The sequence below is a fragment of the Phoenix dactylifera genome, chromosome 12 (assembly GCF_009389715.1).
Source record: "Phoenix dactylifera cultivar Barhee BC4 chromosome 12, palm_55x_up_171113_PBpolish2nd_filt_p, whole genome shotgun sequence".
NCBI classification, from domain to species: Eukaryota; Viridiplantae; Streptophyta; class Magnoliopsida; order Arecales; family Arecaceae; genus Phoenix; species Phoenix dactylifera.
Genome location: NC_052403.1, coordinates 6,099,277 through 6,116,548, shown reverse-complemented (window position 1 = coordinate 6,116,548; position 17,272 = coordinate 6,099,277). Strand labels below are relative to the sequence as shown.

At 40.0% G+C, this 17,272-nt stretch overlaps 2 protein-coding genes across 3 annotated transcripts; one reads left to right on the top strand and one right to left on the bottom strand.

Moving 5' to 3' along the window:
- The first annotated feature begins 2,909 nt into the window (after positions 1 to 2,909).
- On the top strand, positions 2,910 to 5,743 carry LOC120112731 (dof zinc finger protein DOF3.2-like). Of its 2 annotated transcripts, XM_039132445.1 has the most exons (3): positions 2,910 to 2,986; positions 3,017 to 3,078; positions 4,604 to 5,743. In XM_039132445.1, the coding sequence occupies exons 2-3, from the start codon at positions 3,052 to 3,054 to the stop codon at positions 5,432 to 5,434; spliced, it is 858 nt and encodes a 285-aa protein (XP_038988373.1). In that variant the 5' UTR covers positions 2,910 to 2,986; positions 3,017 to 3,051; the 3' UTR covers positions 5,435 to 5,743. The 2 variants fall into 2 exon arrangements, with proteins under 2 accessions (XP_038988373.1, XP_038988372.1); XM_039132444.1 differs by having other exon boundaries at positions 2,912 to 3,078.
- Positions 5,744 to 10,909: 5,166 nt separating this feature from the next.
- Positions 10,910 to 16,988, bottom strand: LOC103716196 (probable sugar phosphate/phosphate translocator At3g11320). The gene is made up of 4 exons (XM_008804107.4): positions 16,176 to 16,988; positions 14,425 to 14,528; positions 13,885 to 14,113; positions 10,910 to 11,544 (listed from the first exon to the last, which is right to left on the bottom strand). The coding sequence occupies exons 1-4, from the start codon at positions 16,689 to 16,691 to the stop codon at positions 11,398 to 11,400; spliced, it is 996 nt and encodes a 331-aa protein (XP_008802329.1). The 5' UTR covers positions 16,692 to 16,988; the 3' UTR covers positions 10,910 to 11,397.
- Between the last annotated feature and the right edge of the window lie 284 nt (positions 16,989 to 17,272).

Sequence of the window (17,272 nt, the reverse complement as noted above, 5' to 3'; positions counted from 1 at the left end):
TCAAATCAAAGTCCAGATCAAATTAAAACAACTAAAACAAATGCCAATGTGGATTAGTGTGGGCTACATTCCGATGGACTTAACAGTGTCAATTCTAATAATTTCATCAAGAAATAGATAAACTTAAATTGTTTTTTATCATTTTTTTATATATTATTTATATGATGCACAGCTCTGTTGGAATGTGTTCTGATGACCCATAGCATGTATCCCCAAGCCTCATCCACGCACACGAGCTTACACCTAAATATTTTATTGTTTTCCGTTGGGGACTTATCCATGCTGCTGAACCGTCTCTCGTTAACACTTTCTAAGATATTTCCCAATTTCTCATTGCTTTTTGGTGCTGAATGCCCTCCCTGACCTACGTTCCTAATGGTTGAATGTGTTGCGTTTGCTTCAAAAGTATTTAGCATTTTGTTCACAGACCGCCACTGCATGGCAGATACGTATAAAATAAAATTGCATGGAGGTATAGAAACGAGGGAGTCGAAGAAATGGACTGCCAAATGTAAGGGGGACCTCTTACAGCGACATCGCCCTCACGATGAAATTTAAATATTTCTGCCAGCAATGATACAATGATATGAAGGACGAAACTGCATTAAAAACTGAACAATTTACACGATGAAATAATGGAGGCAGCATACGTACCACGGTGGTGGGCTGGGATGAATTTTTCCAGGAGCCAAATGATTCAGCACAAAACACAGCCTTAACAAATCAACTTAGCATCTAGTTAACTATATTTAATAATTTTAATAGTGGTGGCAATTAGGTCGAGCCGGATATGAGTCGGACCAAAAATTTATCAATCCAAATCCAACACATTTGTTATGTTAACAAGCAACTCGGTACGATCTATATGGCATGTTCACTTAATGAGTTAAAGCATATTAAACTTGTTAGAAATGTTTTTAACAAGTTAAATATATAGATTTAAAACTAATTTAGTAGATGGGACTAAACATATCTGAAATAGGCTAAGTAGATTTTAAATAAAATTAATATGTCTTAAATATATTAGATACATCAGTTCACGCCCAATTCAATTATTAAATGAGTTATAACGAATGAAATAAATCAGAGATCTAAACCTGAACTTAATTTATTTAATAAATGAGTTTAGATCAAATTTAAATTTGCTTAAAGCAGGCCAATTGTAGATGGATACTTTCCTTATCTTAATATATTATTTTCAGATTTTATAGGTTTTTTAGACTCCACAATAAGTTATATATTTTGGTGCATTCTTTAGTGAATACTATAGCCTACCACTCCTTCATTACTCAATTCTCTCTCTTGTCGCTTATTTTGACCAATCCGTGGCTGTCACGGGATCCGTATGTAAAGATAAAAGTGGCAATCAATAAGCAGCCGTGCAGTAGCTGGTGATGGAACAGATGATGAGGCCCACCGGCCGCGCATGTTGCAGCCTGCTCATTCTCGAAATCCTTCTGAGTAGGTACAGAAAGTAGTGGTGAACAACTTCACTGTCTAGTTATCTCTACCAGCCCATCCCATCCCATCCCCGTTGCCTCCCTGCATTCCACGTTGCCATGCATGCAAAACCTGGTTCACGGTTACGTGCGAAATCTGCCTGCTGCGCCTGTGTCTCTGCACACCATTTTCGATATTTGAACGCTGGAGAATCGAGGCCAGCCACAGAAGCAAAATGGGGGGGAGAATGCATGCAGCCGCGCGCACAGTCTTCGTCCTCTTCCCAAACCAAACAAAACCAGCGACAAGGTGGGTCCCGAATCCAAATGCCGTCGTCACGCCCCCCCCCCCTCTCTCTCTCTCTCCCAGACCCCGAGGCCGGCGTGCCAGCCCCACCACCCGACAACCATCCCAACGCGGATGCGACACCAATGGCCGTCGTTTTCTACGGCGATCTTCTCCTCCGCTACCTCGTACGTTACGCTCATCGAACCACAATCCCACCCAAATCCCATCGCGACCGCTTCTCCCTCTTACATTCTCGAAAGCACCAGCCCTGCCGAGCCGGCCATCTCGTAACGTCTCCGGCTCCAATCCCACGTATAAAACTGGAGACTTCGGCATGGGAATCATGCTTTGCTTGGTAGGAAGGGAAGCGCGGGGCCCAGCCAGCGGTCTGCTCGAAAAGCGAAATATTCCGTCGGCTGCGCTCTTCAGTCACGTTGTCCGTCATCTCCCGACGGGCCCCACCGCCCCCGCTCCACCGACTCCACCCACTCCTGTTCCTTCCTTCGTCGCCAATTAACCGCTGCGTTCCCGACAGAGCAGCCTCCTCGGTGGGCGTACCAGGTGGTGATTGGACCGGTGAGCTGTCAGGAAAGAAACCAGCTCGAGTCGCGTGGGCGTGTTCTTCAAAATTTGGACCATCTCCTGTCTCTCTGACACTGTCCCGTCGATTTAACCTGCAGACCGGAATCAGCCGTCCACTCGATGCGGTCGATCCATGCAGCCCATCGATTGCATGGTGGGACAGGAAAAGGGCCCTCGCAATTTGGCCAACCATGGGAGATTCTCCGCGGACGACCAGTCAAACTTTGACCGGTCAAACTGGTCTCCCACAATTCATTTAAATATTCGTAAATATAAAAATTATCAAAAAGGAAAAAAAAAAGTGGGGGAAAGATGGGAAATGAAATGGGCGTTCCTTTTGTCAAGATGGGCATCATGAGATCATGATCCCCAGGTAGGAGAGATCGCCGAGGAGAGGGTAGCGATTAATCGGGTGGGATTTGGTGGCCGGTGGGTGGGGCTCAAACGTGGCGTTGCTGCGCTCCGTGCCAAGGGGTGGTGGGGCCCGTGGCGATGCGCTCCTCCTCGTGAGTCAGTTGCGGATCGGCGCGTCGATCTTCTGCACGGAACTTAATCTTTTGCGCTCTCTCTCTCTCTCTCTTATTTATCTTAAAAAAAAGGGTGGAAGAGCCCTCCATCCACTCTCATTGTGCCTTGTTGCCGGTGGACTTCCCCTCTGACTCTCTCTCTCTCTCTCTCTCTCTCTCTCTCTCTCTCTCTCTCTGTGTGAATCTTGTTTGATTTCTCTGAGATTTTGCATGGATGGAGGTCTCTAATGTTCACGACCAGGTAAATTATAGCGACATGGACATACCCTTGGTTAGGGTGATTATTTATTTATAATCTTTCCTTTTGTCTTCTCGATTGATTTCTCAGTAAGTTTTGAGATCTAGTTTCTTTCTTTTCTAAGTCATGTTTGTCATAAGTTAGATAGATTTCACGTCATGTGATCTATAAATTAACGTGGGTTAAAGAAGTGCAGAGATCTTTCTCCTGAGGTTCTTTTGTTATGTTGATTTTGGTTGGATAAATGATATTAGGCATGGAATTTTCCGCTTGGTTTCATGGTGGACAGTATGGGGTGCCAATTTTTGGATCATGGCACTGCATTCTTTTCTTCTAAGGTAAGAATATAAGATAGACACCCGCTCAATCAATTTTATGTCTAGCTACTGATAGTCTCCCTTTAGGGTTCAATTTGTGTGTCATAATTAGCTGAATTCAACCTTGTAATGAGTTTGAAGGGACATTTCGAGAATTGAAATCAAGATCTCATCAGAACTCCGCAGGACTTAAGCATGCTTGAGCCATACTACTAATAGGATGAGCGACCTGTAAATGAGTTTGGTTGCATGGGTTATTCTCTGCCATGCTTATTTCTGCTGAGATTTTTACCAATCATATCCATGGAAATAATTAATAGGGACAAAATCTTTTGGAATTTTTTTGGTGTCTTGGATTTTTTTATTAGTTTGTTGGTCTGGATCTAGCCTCTTTGGTGTCTTTTGAATTCATCTTGAACAAAAATTTCTTCCAATTCTTTTTAGAAGATTTTCTTGTTTCTCTTGTGTATAAGGCTGTCATTCCAATATAATCCTTTTCGGCTGTGCCAGCTAATTGGATACTCTCCCTTCTAGGTGAAACTTAAAATCATATGAGTTTGGAGTGGACGACCAAGGCCATTCATGATTTTGAATTCTAAAATTTTGTGAGAAGTGCAAGAAATGATCTTTCCTGTGGCTGAGAGTAAACAAATTAAGACTTTGGCTTTTAGACAACAAAACGTTGAGCCCATCCTGCAACATATATTAAAACTGACAATACTGATGTTTGAATTACTTCATTTTTGTAGCTGTTTTCAACATCCTTTTGTTTTTGTACATCTGAATAATAAGAATTAAGTCAAAATTTTCATTCATTGGACTATCCCGTTCATAACTCCCGAGTTATGGAATTGCGCATCATCTTAATTCTCTGACATTGACAACCCCAAATTTCACGAAGACTTCCTGCCAGTTCCTCTCCTTATCAGTGATGACACTTTCCACGGGCAATGGCCAGGCCTCTTGTATAAATGCTAGAATAAAGATTATTGATTCTTAAATCATGTTTTAGCAGTCCATAATTTCATTTCTGTGATCTTTTTGTTTTTATACATTGGAGCATTAAAAGTTTATCAAAATTTCCAGCTAGCAAGCCTGCCATCCATGAGTCATGACGAACACCAGTTTCACCCTTTGATGTCGTTATAGCCCCAAAATTTTTAAACATCGTGTATTCATTTCTGTTTTATGGGTGATGATTTTTCTCATAGGTCACGGCTAGCAATCCATTGGAGGAGGTGCTAGTTTGCTCCAAGACACAGCAGCCACCTGAAAGGAAGCTGAGACCTCACCAAGAGCAGGCCCTTAAATGCCCCAGGTGTGACTCCACCAACACCAAGTTCTGCTACTATAACAACTACAGCCTCTCGCAGCCCAGGTACTTCTGCAAGGGCTGCAGGAGGTACTGGACCCAAGGTGGCTCCCTGAGGAATGTCCCAGTTGGAGGTGGAAGCAGGAAGAACAAGAGATCCTCCTCCTTCTCAAAGAGGATAGCAGACCAAGATCCTATAGCCAACTCCAACCCAGTACTCCCAAGCCTCATCCCTCCACCCCTTTCATTTGACCCAAGTGGCCTCTCCTTGGCCTTTGCCAGCCTTCACAAGCAACCAACCACCAAGCAGTTAGGGCTTGATGACTATGACACCTTTCTTCTAGGAAACCCTAACCATAACCCTAACACAAGCTCTATTCCCACTGCCCCCAGTAATGGCTTTCTTGACATACTGAGGAGTGGGTTCGTTGACACCACCGGTCCAAATGGCATCCGCAATCTCTACTATGGTTTTGGTGGGAATGGCAATGGAGAAGGTGGTGTCAGTGGGGAAGAGGTGATGCTGCCATTTGAGGGAGGATTTGGTGGTGCAACAACTACAACAAGCCAAGGATCCTGCAAAGTTATGGATGGAGGGGAGAACAAATTGCTGATGGAGCTTCAATGGCCGGTAGAAGGGGATGGCAAAATGGTTATGGAGTCGGGAAGAGATATCTGGAATGGAGTGGGTTCGTCTTGGCATGGACTCATTAACAGCTCCTTGATGTAGAGGTGCACTGGTTGGTAGGTCGTTCTCTATCCTTCGAGGTCCCTGGGATTTCCATGTTTCCGAAACTTCTAAATTAAACATTTCTTCACTGTATTTTTCTTTTTTCTTTTTGCTCTATTTTTTGTTGGAGTGGTGATTTGAAAATTCTATAGATATAGTACAATGAAACATCGAAGTTTGTTCTCCAACCAAGATGAGTATGGATGCCGGGGAAACTCTATCATAAACTCTTACTAGATCTAAGTTATTATAATGGCATTTCAATTCTGCTTATGAAATGGAAAGGAAATGGGTGGTGTTTGAGAGGAAGGAATATTTTATTGGAATTCTGAAGGGATTTGGAAGAGATGTTTTGTGGTGTTCCCAATAAATTCTTTCATGGTTAATCCCTTCGCCAGAATCTTGTTTGGTCTAATCCGCGGAAAAAAAAAAAAAGGGGGAGATCGAGAGGATCCAAATATAATAATAAGCCTAATCTATGTTAGGATTGTATGACTTGGAATCTTGGGATGTTGCCTGCACGCCCGACAACAAAATCCTAGTGGAGATTTGGTGGGTATATTTTGTTGACATTTTCGTGCTCCCAAAGTGAAGCATGACCCTCGTGCTTGGTTTTGCGGCCATGGAGGCAAGAACGCGAAGATACACCAACCCACTTGCATGTCGTGCACGTTTATCCATGCACAAAATAGTGGCACCTGATGCTTTGTATTGAAATACATATGCACACACTTGATTTGCCTTGCATTTTGTCAGAATAGATATGCTCTCGATGCCCATATTTTGACAATTTGCACGTACAATGAGCTACCTACTGTTGATTGACTTGAGAGGAAATGGGCAATAGGTCATGGAAGTCTGCAATAATTTCTGCGCAGACTGTTTGAAGACGGATGTTGTTTTAAAATGTCAAGCTATTTTACTATGGATGATCATCATATAATACATGTACAAGAATCATGCTTCGAGGAAATCAACGTACTTGTTTTGTGTGATTAAACTTAAGGGAAAAAGTTGTACAATCTAATACTTCAATTTTTTAAGCTCCATATTGTGTCATATGGAGTTGAGTTTTATATAGAGTCTTTTGGTATGTTCTAGAATATGGTCGATCGGATTTCAAGTTGGATCTGATCGAGTGAATCTAAAAGAATGAAGTCTGACACTGATGATTCAAGCCATTAAATATAATCTACAATACTTTAAACTGCTTCCAAATTAAAATTTATTTGATCTGGAGACTTTTAACCTATGCATTAAGTAGTGAAAACATATCATGGTCCAAATAACATGATAACATACTCATTTTTTGACCATTTGATTCGTATGCTAGGTTTCTATGATTTTTGGGCTATAGGAGGTTTAGAATTAGTAGATTATACTCAATGGATTAGATCATGGGTGTTGGATGACCATCTTCCGATTTCACCTAACCAGATCCAACTTGAAATCTGATTGATAGAACTTGCTCTCTCTCTCTCTCTCTCTCTCTCTCTCTCTCTCTCCCCGCGCGCTGCATGAACGATGGTAAATCTAAGCAATTTCTGGAGATGGCACGAGAGGCATCATTTATCAAATAGACTGAGCAGTAAGTTTTGTATATATAGATATATATGGCCATCCAATAGTACATTGATATCATAATTCTCTCTCTGATCTCTATCAACACAACCACAAATCCTCTATACCACCGTTATCATCCTCAATAGATCAGTGCTGTAGTGTCTCCTAATCCACATAAACTATAAGCCGGGTCCGCTCTATTACCATTGACACAACCTAAGATCTCACTCAAAAAAGCTATCTTAAAGATATTATTTGGATTCTTTAATTCTATATAAGTATTCAAGATTTATCCAAAAAATAATCGATGTAGGAGTAAATATACGTCCGTATGGGATTCTCGCATCAACAATCTCGTATCCTTCTACAAATGGAATCCAAGGTCGATCGCATGCGCACTTTTTAACCACCATATTCCTACCATCATGGTCACACCTCCAATCATCATCATTACTGTTACTATCTCTTGTCATTTCCTCTATGGTGATTTTACCACCACTCTGCCATCATCACTGTCACCATGGTATTCATCATTATCTCAATCATCGCTTTCATCATAAGTCTCAGCTTTTGCTGCACACAATGGTTGGCAACCCATCACCACCTCCACCGAATTGTCATGCTAATGTTTCCATCTCTTCACAAGTATCGTCACTGTCTTACGCCACCATTTCCTCTGTTTCTCTGATATTCGTCTCTATACCATCCTCTAGAGTCTGACCATTACGAGAGCCACACTATTGAAATACTTTCTGTTACTCCTGTTTCTCTTCAATAAAATATATATTTACCACATGGAGATATCTCTACCGAGTAATCAGTATTTTCTCGCCATTGTAATCCATAGCATCCACTGCAATGGATTGCATCATTAGCCCAATTACATCCATGTCTTGCCATATTGCAATCATATCATCCTTGCCTGAGATCTAGAACATGAGATGGTTGTGCCACCGTAGGATATTGTCCACAATAACACGAGGCCCTCAATAACAATTCATATAGTATGATAAAAATTAGTCCAATTTTGTTGGATAAATAAAGAGAAGCGGGTATAGAGCATTTAAATCCAGTATTCGAGTAATCTTAACCACATAACCTAAACTTCATAGACATAACAGCTCTTATTGATAGTTGCAATCATGCTTCAAGCTTTATTCTTACATCCTTCATTTATTTATTCTTCCTCACTCTTAACAATCTTAATATCTGGAAAAAAACATAGGAGACAAATGAGCTTTACGGCTTACTAAGAAACCATGCACCACCTTACTAGATCAAACATAATTTTTTATATGATTCAATGCATCATTTGAAAAGTAGAATTATACTGTAAAATAAAATATTTTATAAATATAATAACAAACTGTCTTAGCAAACCAATCATGTATGCACAAATCATGCAAATTCGTAAAAATGAAGGTGCAATTTAAAATATCCATAATCATCAAATATTTGCCATTTATCCATACATTTATCCATCATCAACCCAGTTACATAGAATCCGTGACTTGTCATATTGCAATCATATCATCCTTGCTCTCACATCATGATCATCACTGCTAATCCATCATTGTAGTGCTCATTATCATTGTCTGAATAGCTTCTATCTACACATGTATTGTTTGTTTCTTTACAGAGATCCACCATGACGCTTGCCTCTTTTCATACTCAATTCTACACATCAGTAGATATCCCTTATTGTATGAATCCTTTCTTGTTTGCAAGGGTTATGGGTTAGATTACTCCGATGGAAATATACTGTATGAAGTCGTTTGCAAAATGTGCATATAAATGGGCAAAAATTTATAGTTTTATAGTTAAGCAGCAGCAGCACTCTAATCATCTTGTATTTACATGGTGGCGATCGGAATTCTGGAAAGTAGTTCTCATGCTGCTCTCGAATCGTCGGATGCCAAGGTTTCCGGCTCCTCCTCCTCCTCTTCCTCCTCCCCTTACCCTTGTCTTTCTACTTCGTCGCGATCACAAGCCATCTATCATTCCCCAGATCCAAGTCCTCGCCTTCGTTTCTGCGAACCCAGAACCCAAAAACCCGCCAAGGCTCTTCTTTCGACTCCCCCCACCCGTCTTTCTTTGGCCTTCGTTTCCTATTATTGTTCTTGGACATGTGAACGTGACGTGAAATAATTCCTAGCAGGAATTTTTCAATGGCCAGGAGAGTCATTGCAGTCCTTGGGCACATCTTTAGCTGCTGAATGGTTTTTGGAGAATGTGAGGTGACTCTTGCCATTAAATGCTTAATTGCTTGACAGAGAAATATGATAGCCTCAATTTCTTTTTTTTTTTGTAAGGAAATTTGTTGAGATTATAAGCATATCATGTGCATGGTTGGATCTTGATAGTTCAATGATACCTGAAACGAATGGACTAGTGTACTGCTTGTTCCATTAGTTAAAATCTTGATCAAAACTCAAAACTCAAAAATAGTCCAACAAGGAATGAAAGTTCCTCCTTTATATCTGTTGTGTCAATAATGTCAATGGTGAGAGATTTTGCAGTAATGTGTGAATTGTCAATGAAAATGTTATCCGTTCACCTACTAGGTAAAATGCAACTGCACATATGAAAAGTTGAAGGTTTCATTTCTTCTGATAGTACCTTCTAAGCCAGCTTTCAATGTTTCAATTGTTATTTATGGCTCGACTCCTACAGTTGAGTGAGTTTTACTTTTGAGTTAAAGTCTGATCTTGTCATTCTAATGAATCCACTGAACACTGGATTTCATAGTGATAGGATCATCATCATTACAAATAGTGTTAACAATGAGGTACATTGAGCTAGATATGAAAGGCGTCAATTGATCTGAGTCCTCCAAGAAGTTTGGTAGTAGCGGAATGAGATTTCTGCCTTATTAGAATTATTTTTTTTCAATTCATTAGTTCTTCGTGCAATGCTAAAATCGAGGCTCATTTTATTAGACACAGTGGTAAGATGATTTTCACCTTGAGTGGATCTTCAAGGGAAGAAATCTAGCAGCAGATGTGAAATTGAAGCAACAATAATATCAAGGATGAGGCCCACTTTGCCGAGTTGAATAAGCTTGTTGAATAGAATGGGAAGTCTCAGAATAAAATGCAGCATCCAAACTAGGGGAGCTGATCTGATCTGGTGAAGGAATGTCTGAAGTTCCTTGCAGGCATGTTCTCTTTTCCTTCATTTTTGTTACAGAATCATGTCTGAAAAATGACAGCTTCAGTTTTGACTTATTTTTGGTGCTTGCTTAATTTAAAGTGTTTGAGGGTAATGTTTGATCCAGGGAAATGATGAGTCGACATATATGTTTCATCTTCTTTGACCATTGCTGTGTGGGATTTAATACTTGAAATGATTTGGCCTGAATGTTCATTCTCTCCATTCTATCCAGCCGATGAGACGTGCAAATAATCTTTCCTCAGCCCCTGCTTGCAGTAGTAGTAGACCTGTTTCTGAATTTAAGGACCTCATTATTTAGGGAGAGGGTAACGTATCTGCTTTCTCTTTCCTATGTATCTGCCACATTTTGAGCCACCTTAAAATAAGTTTCCTGTCTGGTCTTTTTTTTTCTTTCTTTCCTCCATTAAACCGACTGACCTGATCCTCTTGTTGCCGGAAATTCAAAAAAGAATTTCCCTGGCCACTGGCCTCTGCTGCCAGGTTGAGCTGAATGTTTTCATAATTTAATGCTCTGCCTGCTGGTTAAACACCATCCTGCACCAAGCACAAGCAGGCTTATTGCATAACGCTGGCATGGGCAGAAGCGAACACATGGCAAATACACTTGAATAAAACTCCTTGCGCTCCAGTTTTGTTGTGAATGATTTCAGATAACCCTTGTTGCAGCAGCTATTGAGTTACTGGAGAATACTGAAGCAATGAGAAAAGAGAAAACCGCAGCAGTTTTGCCGCCGAGCATTCTGAACATTGTATTTTAGGATTCACACCAAAATGAGGAGACAAGGATGGAATGAATGATGCTTACATATATTACAAGGTATCCTATAACATCTTGAAGAATTGCAAATTCAGATCCTCACCGCATCAAGAATTTTTTGAAAGTAAAAGACATCTCGCCAACAATTGGAAAGAGGATTCAAAAAAAATATTACTAAAGTAAAACCCTGTCTTTGTGCAAAGAATTACAAGCATCGTATCCTCCATCAGGATGATCTGGGGACAGCATGCACCCCACAGAGGAACCAATCTGTTCTTTACTGAAAAATTTCTTTGCCCTGCCAGCTAACTGGTCTTCATTGTGGATACAAAGGGAGACCCTCTCCTGGTTCCCAGAAAAGAATAGGGTGCAAGAAATGCCTCAGTCACATGTGCATGCCACGCAACCTCAGGTTTCTGGTAAAGCTATTGCCTTACAATGAACACCTGCTCCTCTGTTCCAGAGATGCTCACTTATAACGTTTCTTTGCTTCATTGTATAGAATGACCCCAATAACTGTGAGAGAGTAACCAAGCATCCCAGTCACTGATACAGGATTCCTGAATATTAAAATTGAGACTACCACAGCCACAGCACCTTTGGCATTTCCAAGAACCTGACATCAACAAAAAACCACTCAATAATTGACGCATGCGAAAAGATAAAGGTCTTTAAATGGGTTTCAAAACATGGGAGAATAGAATGCACCAAATAAAGCATTTTCATATTATATGAAGATCCGGACAACAGTAAGACATCCTATACTCGCAATCCATTTCACATATTTTATCAGAAACATGGCAAAATCACTTTATTGGGCAAACACTTGAGAAGATGGAAAACAATTTTTCTACAATCGGAAAAAAAAAGATTATATTAATTTACTTTTAAAAAAAACGAATTGATCTTGCCAGACCAACATCTGTGCTGGTATATACAAACTGCAACAATTGATATAAGCAGGATTGACTGCAGCATATCTTCTCACTAGAAGATACCGGCCTCCTTGCCTGCATGTCCATCATGAAAACAGTTTCACATGGTTAAGATAATCAGTTGCTAAATATGATTAAAGACGGTATATCAACCATTTGTGGAAAGGAAATCCAGTAACATATGGTATAATTGCATATCCTTCTTTGCCAAAGTTTTGCATGTACAATCTTTAGAACCTCAGCATTGCTGTAAACATGGCTAACCAGATCATGGACCATGCTATATGGTAAACTTGGGTCTCTTCTCTGTGGTAAAATCTTCCAGTTCCCAATTAACCTAGAATTTCGTAAACTGAAGGGCACTACATGCCAATTACATCATTCATGAATATGAGTAAAACATTTTTCCCTAAGAAAACTACCAGAAAGAATAGGAACAACTACTACTTTGCAAAACAATTCTAGGTCCCATGATCTTTCTGAATAATTGCATTGAAGTTTGGCTGCTCAGCTGCTAGAAGATTTGGACCTCTTCCAGTCAAGCTGGAAAGATGGAAATCAACCTATCAGCCAAATGCATCCTCAATCAAGTAGTTGACATCAATCTACAGATCCGGTTTTCAGAAGATTTAAGAAAAATTTTGTGCTTCATCAAAGTTTTCCAAGGTCAACACAATCCACAAGAAACATTTATGTGGCAAAGCTTCAGCTCTTAATTATGTACCTGTCATTAGAATGACATCCTGTGTAAAATGAAAACATTCTCGTGAATGCTAAATCATTGCAAGTGGACTTCTGGGCAGTGCATGATCAACAAACATATCCCTCACTAAATGACAATTTAGGAAGTGCCAGGTAGATTTGCAGATACGATGACTTATATGTTACTTCTAAGGCTATGGGCTTACCTATATCTAACTCTGACTTTCCCCAACAGAAACCACAGCTGTCTATGAGGATATTACAGCTGCTAGAAAGAACAACAATGAACAATACATTGCCGAAATTCCGGTTCATATTCAATCAAGCCTAGTATGGTGTTTGATAGCCCTATTCTATGATATGCATATCAAATGTCTTCTTCTAACAACCTTGGCAATCAAGCAACTGACTGGACTTCTGATAATGGCTTTCACCAGAGTTGGTAAAACTACTGATTCTGGATGGTCTACCTATAAGCTTTATGGTGGTTGATTTCTAGCTATATTACCTTCAAAATCAATTGTAAGCTTGTAACTGCCTCTCTTATTGATTGTGCATGTTTAGAGGCAAGGTTAGCAACATCACAACTTCCTAAAGTGGAGAATATGCAACATGCATAACTAATTCACTCCTCTAACAGCAACATTGAAAGTTCCCACCTGCAAAAAGAAAACCCAGAATAAATGATTCACTTTTGCAGCAATTTTGTTATTAATATTTCCCTTTAAATAACCTTTCCCTTAAATTTGCATTGATGCAAACTCATTCAACTTCGTCCCTTCTAAATACTTGTTTGAAAATCCTCAAATAATGCTGTTGTCATCGTTTGAGAACTCTTTCTGCTAGAAGATATTTGCTTCAGGAAGATGACAGCTGAAACAACTATGTCGAGAGCTACCTTAAATATTGTCATTGGTGCAACCAAGTTATATGCCATGTAAGATATGACTCATTCAAGCTATCATATTTCAAAATGTTGTTTTTAAAATGCTCATTCATGCTGCCAATGTTGATTTAACAAGCAAAGATTTTGTTACAGAATATTAATCAGAAAACAGAGGCAAAACAAAAGGAAAGAGTAGGCCTTGGATAATAACATCATAAGACATAAATATAAGTAAGTCTGCATTAATAACACTTAATATTGGTAAATACTTACAATAGTTTACCCATTTAAGCAAATTGCCATCAACAAGCAAAGTAGAAGAATATAGAACAAGATATGCTTGACTTTTCCTTCTTTCATGCAACAAAATTATATGGCAATCGACATAAACCATGAGATACAAGAAGAAAATAATATCATATATGGAGAATACCTGGAGTGTCAAGGCGCTGGTATGTTTGGTCACCAAAAAGTTGGTCAAGTTCACAAAATATGCCAGAGCAGAATTGAATAACAGGTACCATATAATTCTTATATCTTCTCTAGCAAGCGCTATTGTAATCCCAACCACATTTTCCTCCATAAAAAGTGTTGCTGGAAGTAAGAAAATAACTGCTATTGGAGCCATGTACAGAAGGAGATTCATTGAGTTCAGTTTTTCCCTGATCATAGGAACTTATTAGTCAGAAATGTGTGAATATTCTTATCAATCCAAAAAAAGCATGAATATTCCTTACAGATAAATCTGACAAGAGTAATTTAGCACAATTTCTCAAGTTTTCTAGAAGAAAAAAAAAAGAAAAGAAAAGAAATCCTCGTCCAAGGATAGTCTCCACTATATGATGACTAGGAAATCATAAAATGTCTCAACACGCACATGTTCATATGTCAAGACCTAAAATTTCTGCAGAAGTGCTTCTATTGGGCAAAGAATATCAGCATACACATACTAGAAGAAAAATGTGCTCTTTACCCCTCAGAGGACAACAAAATCCCTTGTAACACTGACTTTAGTGCCCTTGCAGCAGTTGCACCAATGCACATGATAAAACCAAATAAATGGAAACTCGGCTCACCCTGCATAATAAAGATAAGAGAAAAAATAATTAATAATCAAATGTCTTCATCTCCTCAAGAATCATCAAGACTTAATTAGTGCAGCAAAGATATGAAGGATTTACAAAGTTCTTAGCATGGTCTAGATTCTAGAGAATGGCTGAAAAACACTGGTTGCAAAAGGGTACAAAATACTCATAGTCCAGCAAAATACAATTTACCCGCATATGTTATTCAAACTTTCAGAGGAATCCTTGTCTGCATCCAATATCGATTGTTCCTCTTAAGATATCCTCGTCATACGATAAGTGATACATCCCCCAAAAGTAACTGGAAAATGAAATTTTGGAAGGGGAAATTTCAAGAAACCATGACCAGGTTCTGTTCCCCTACCAAGGCATGGTTAAAGATAACCAGTAGATCCAAGACGCAGCAAAAGAAAATATATACTGCAACTGCACGTGCTATTTACTAAATCATTCTGAGAAAGAAATGACAGTATTTTTCTAAAATCTGCTGCACTGAAGAGGTGGCAAGAAATGTGTTGTAATTCTTTTACCAGGTTGAGGATGGTCGGAAGATGACAACCAAAGGTGGATATGCCCAGCTTCGCCCTTGCAATTCATAGGGTTGGTTTTGATGTCACTTAGAAGACTTTACATACATGGTTGTGTGCCCCTATTGCTTCTAATGCTTGGACCCTGATACTCCCATTTAAGTTTATTAAAATTGAGATTTGATAAAAAAACAGGAACACAAATACATCTTGCATTGGTCAAGGCCAACGAAATACTAAAATTCCAAATTCAACAGGTAATTCATGAACATTGACATTACAAGAAACATTTGATCATGTGCAAGCAAAAAATCTCTAAACGCCAAGGGAATGTTTGATAAGTGAAATGCGTAAATTTATGACGAGATTTTTTTTTTGTGTGTTAACAGTCAGAAAGTGATGCAAGTTGGGACTAAATTTAGCAGGACAGTAGATTTTGTATTATTGTAAAAGAAGAAAGTCAATCGATCCACAGTAAAAGCATAAAAAACAAGCATAAGCAATAACAAGAAAATAAAACTAAGCCAGCAACCATAAATAAAGAAGGTTCAAACAGCTGGGCTGCTACAAATTATTAATGAAACACAGTCTGCTCTCCCATGAACTACCACCAACCAAAAAAAAAAAAGGAAAGAAAAGAAAAAAAAAGTCAGATATACTAATACACCTGGATCAGACAGTTTTCCAAGACTGGTTCCCACACGATCATTAAAGACCAGTAACTTCTCGCTAAGACCCATAATACACAAACATCAGTTATGATTTCCTATCAAGAACATCTCCACTTGGATCTAATCCCAGAAATGCTAACAGAACATCCAAAACACTTGCAAAAATGAAAAAATCAATGCAAAATGGTAAATTCTTCAATAATGAATAACTGCATCTGCAATAAACTAAATCTGCATGTCTAATTACAATTCTAGATAAATTCCAGAGTTCATCAGCCCTGAATTCAGTAAATCGAAATCGATCAGCAAGCATCCATCCCTCAAAATCCAAATCAAACCTAAAAGTAACAGATACGATTGCTTCGAACACAAATTAAACAGAAAACACCGATCAAACCCCAGAGAAAGAGCCATGAGTGGGTAAAGATCAAACCAACCGACCCCGCTGGCAATGATGACACCGGTGACGACGGGGATGAGGGTGACGTAGGTGACCCAGGCCTCGCGGCGGAGAGTCATAACGTAGGCGAACACCGCCGTGAAGAACGGCGTCGTCGCGCCGACGGCCTGGTTGAACGACACGGGCAGGTAGCGCAGCGAGACGTTGCCGCTGACGACCGATCCACAGAAGACGAAACTCAGAGCCGCGATCTTTGAGAACTGGAGCCGGGACCGCACGGTCTGCATCGGGACCAGCTTGAGCCAGGCAATGGCGACGTAGCTGAGGAACGAGCACGCCGTCATGTGGCACATAGTGAGGAAGATCGGGTACTTGAATCCGTAGTTGCTGAGGAGGTACTTGTTGAGCAAGAGCACCCCAATGTTGGACGAGTACCAGGCCGTCACCAGCCCCACGGTGAACAGTCGCCCCGTCACCAGAGACGCCAATGGCGAGTTCTCCCTTCCACTCATCTCCTCCCTCCCCTCGCCGCCCCCGCCTCCGGCGCCTCTCTTCATCTCTCTATAGATGCCCCACTCCTGGCTAATTCTTGATATATTGGGTGGATTTGTGGGGAAAGGGTTTGAGGGGAGGAATCGGAGCGTGGGAATGGGGTTAGGTTAGGGTTTTGGGAGCGGATCGGTGGTCATTGAGCGCTCGATCTGATAAAAAATCGAGAGACTTGTCTGGAAATTCGGGGTGGGAAAGACGAAGCTCCTTCGCGATGAGGCTCCGTTGATCTGAGGAGCAAGGATCTGAGGCGTTATTGGGGTTTCTATTTTTTTTCCTTTTTCGTTCTTGTTCGCGTTTTGAATGTTTTTAAAATTTTTATTTGTCATCATCCACCGTTTCCTTCCTCGTTATTACTGTATTATTCGATTTATTTGACTTTTTTTTTGCCCACCGACGTTTTGTTTGGTTGATTTTTTTTCCTCTCACCGACGTTTTATTCTGGTTTGGTTGATTTTTTTTTCCCGCCCAGAAGAGAACAGTGGAGCCGTGGAGGCATCAATATCTCTTGCATGGTTGATTGTTTCCCCAGTTCAAACCAAGGGTACATGATTTGAGGGCCACTAACATGTACGTCAAATAGTTAAAA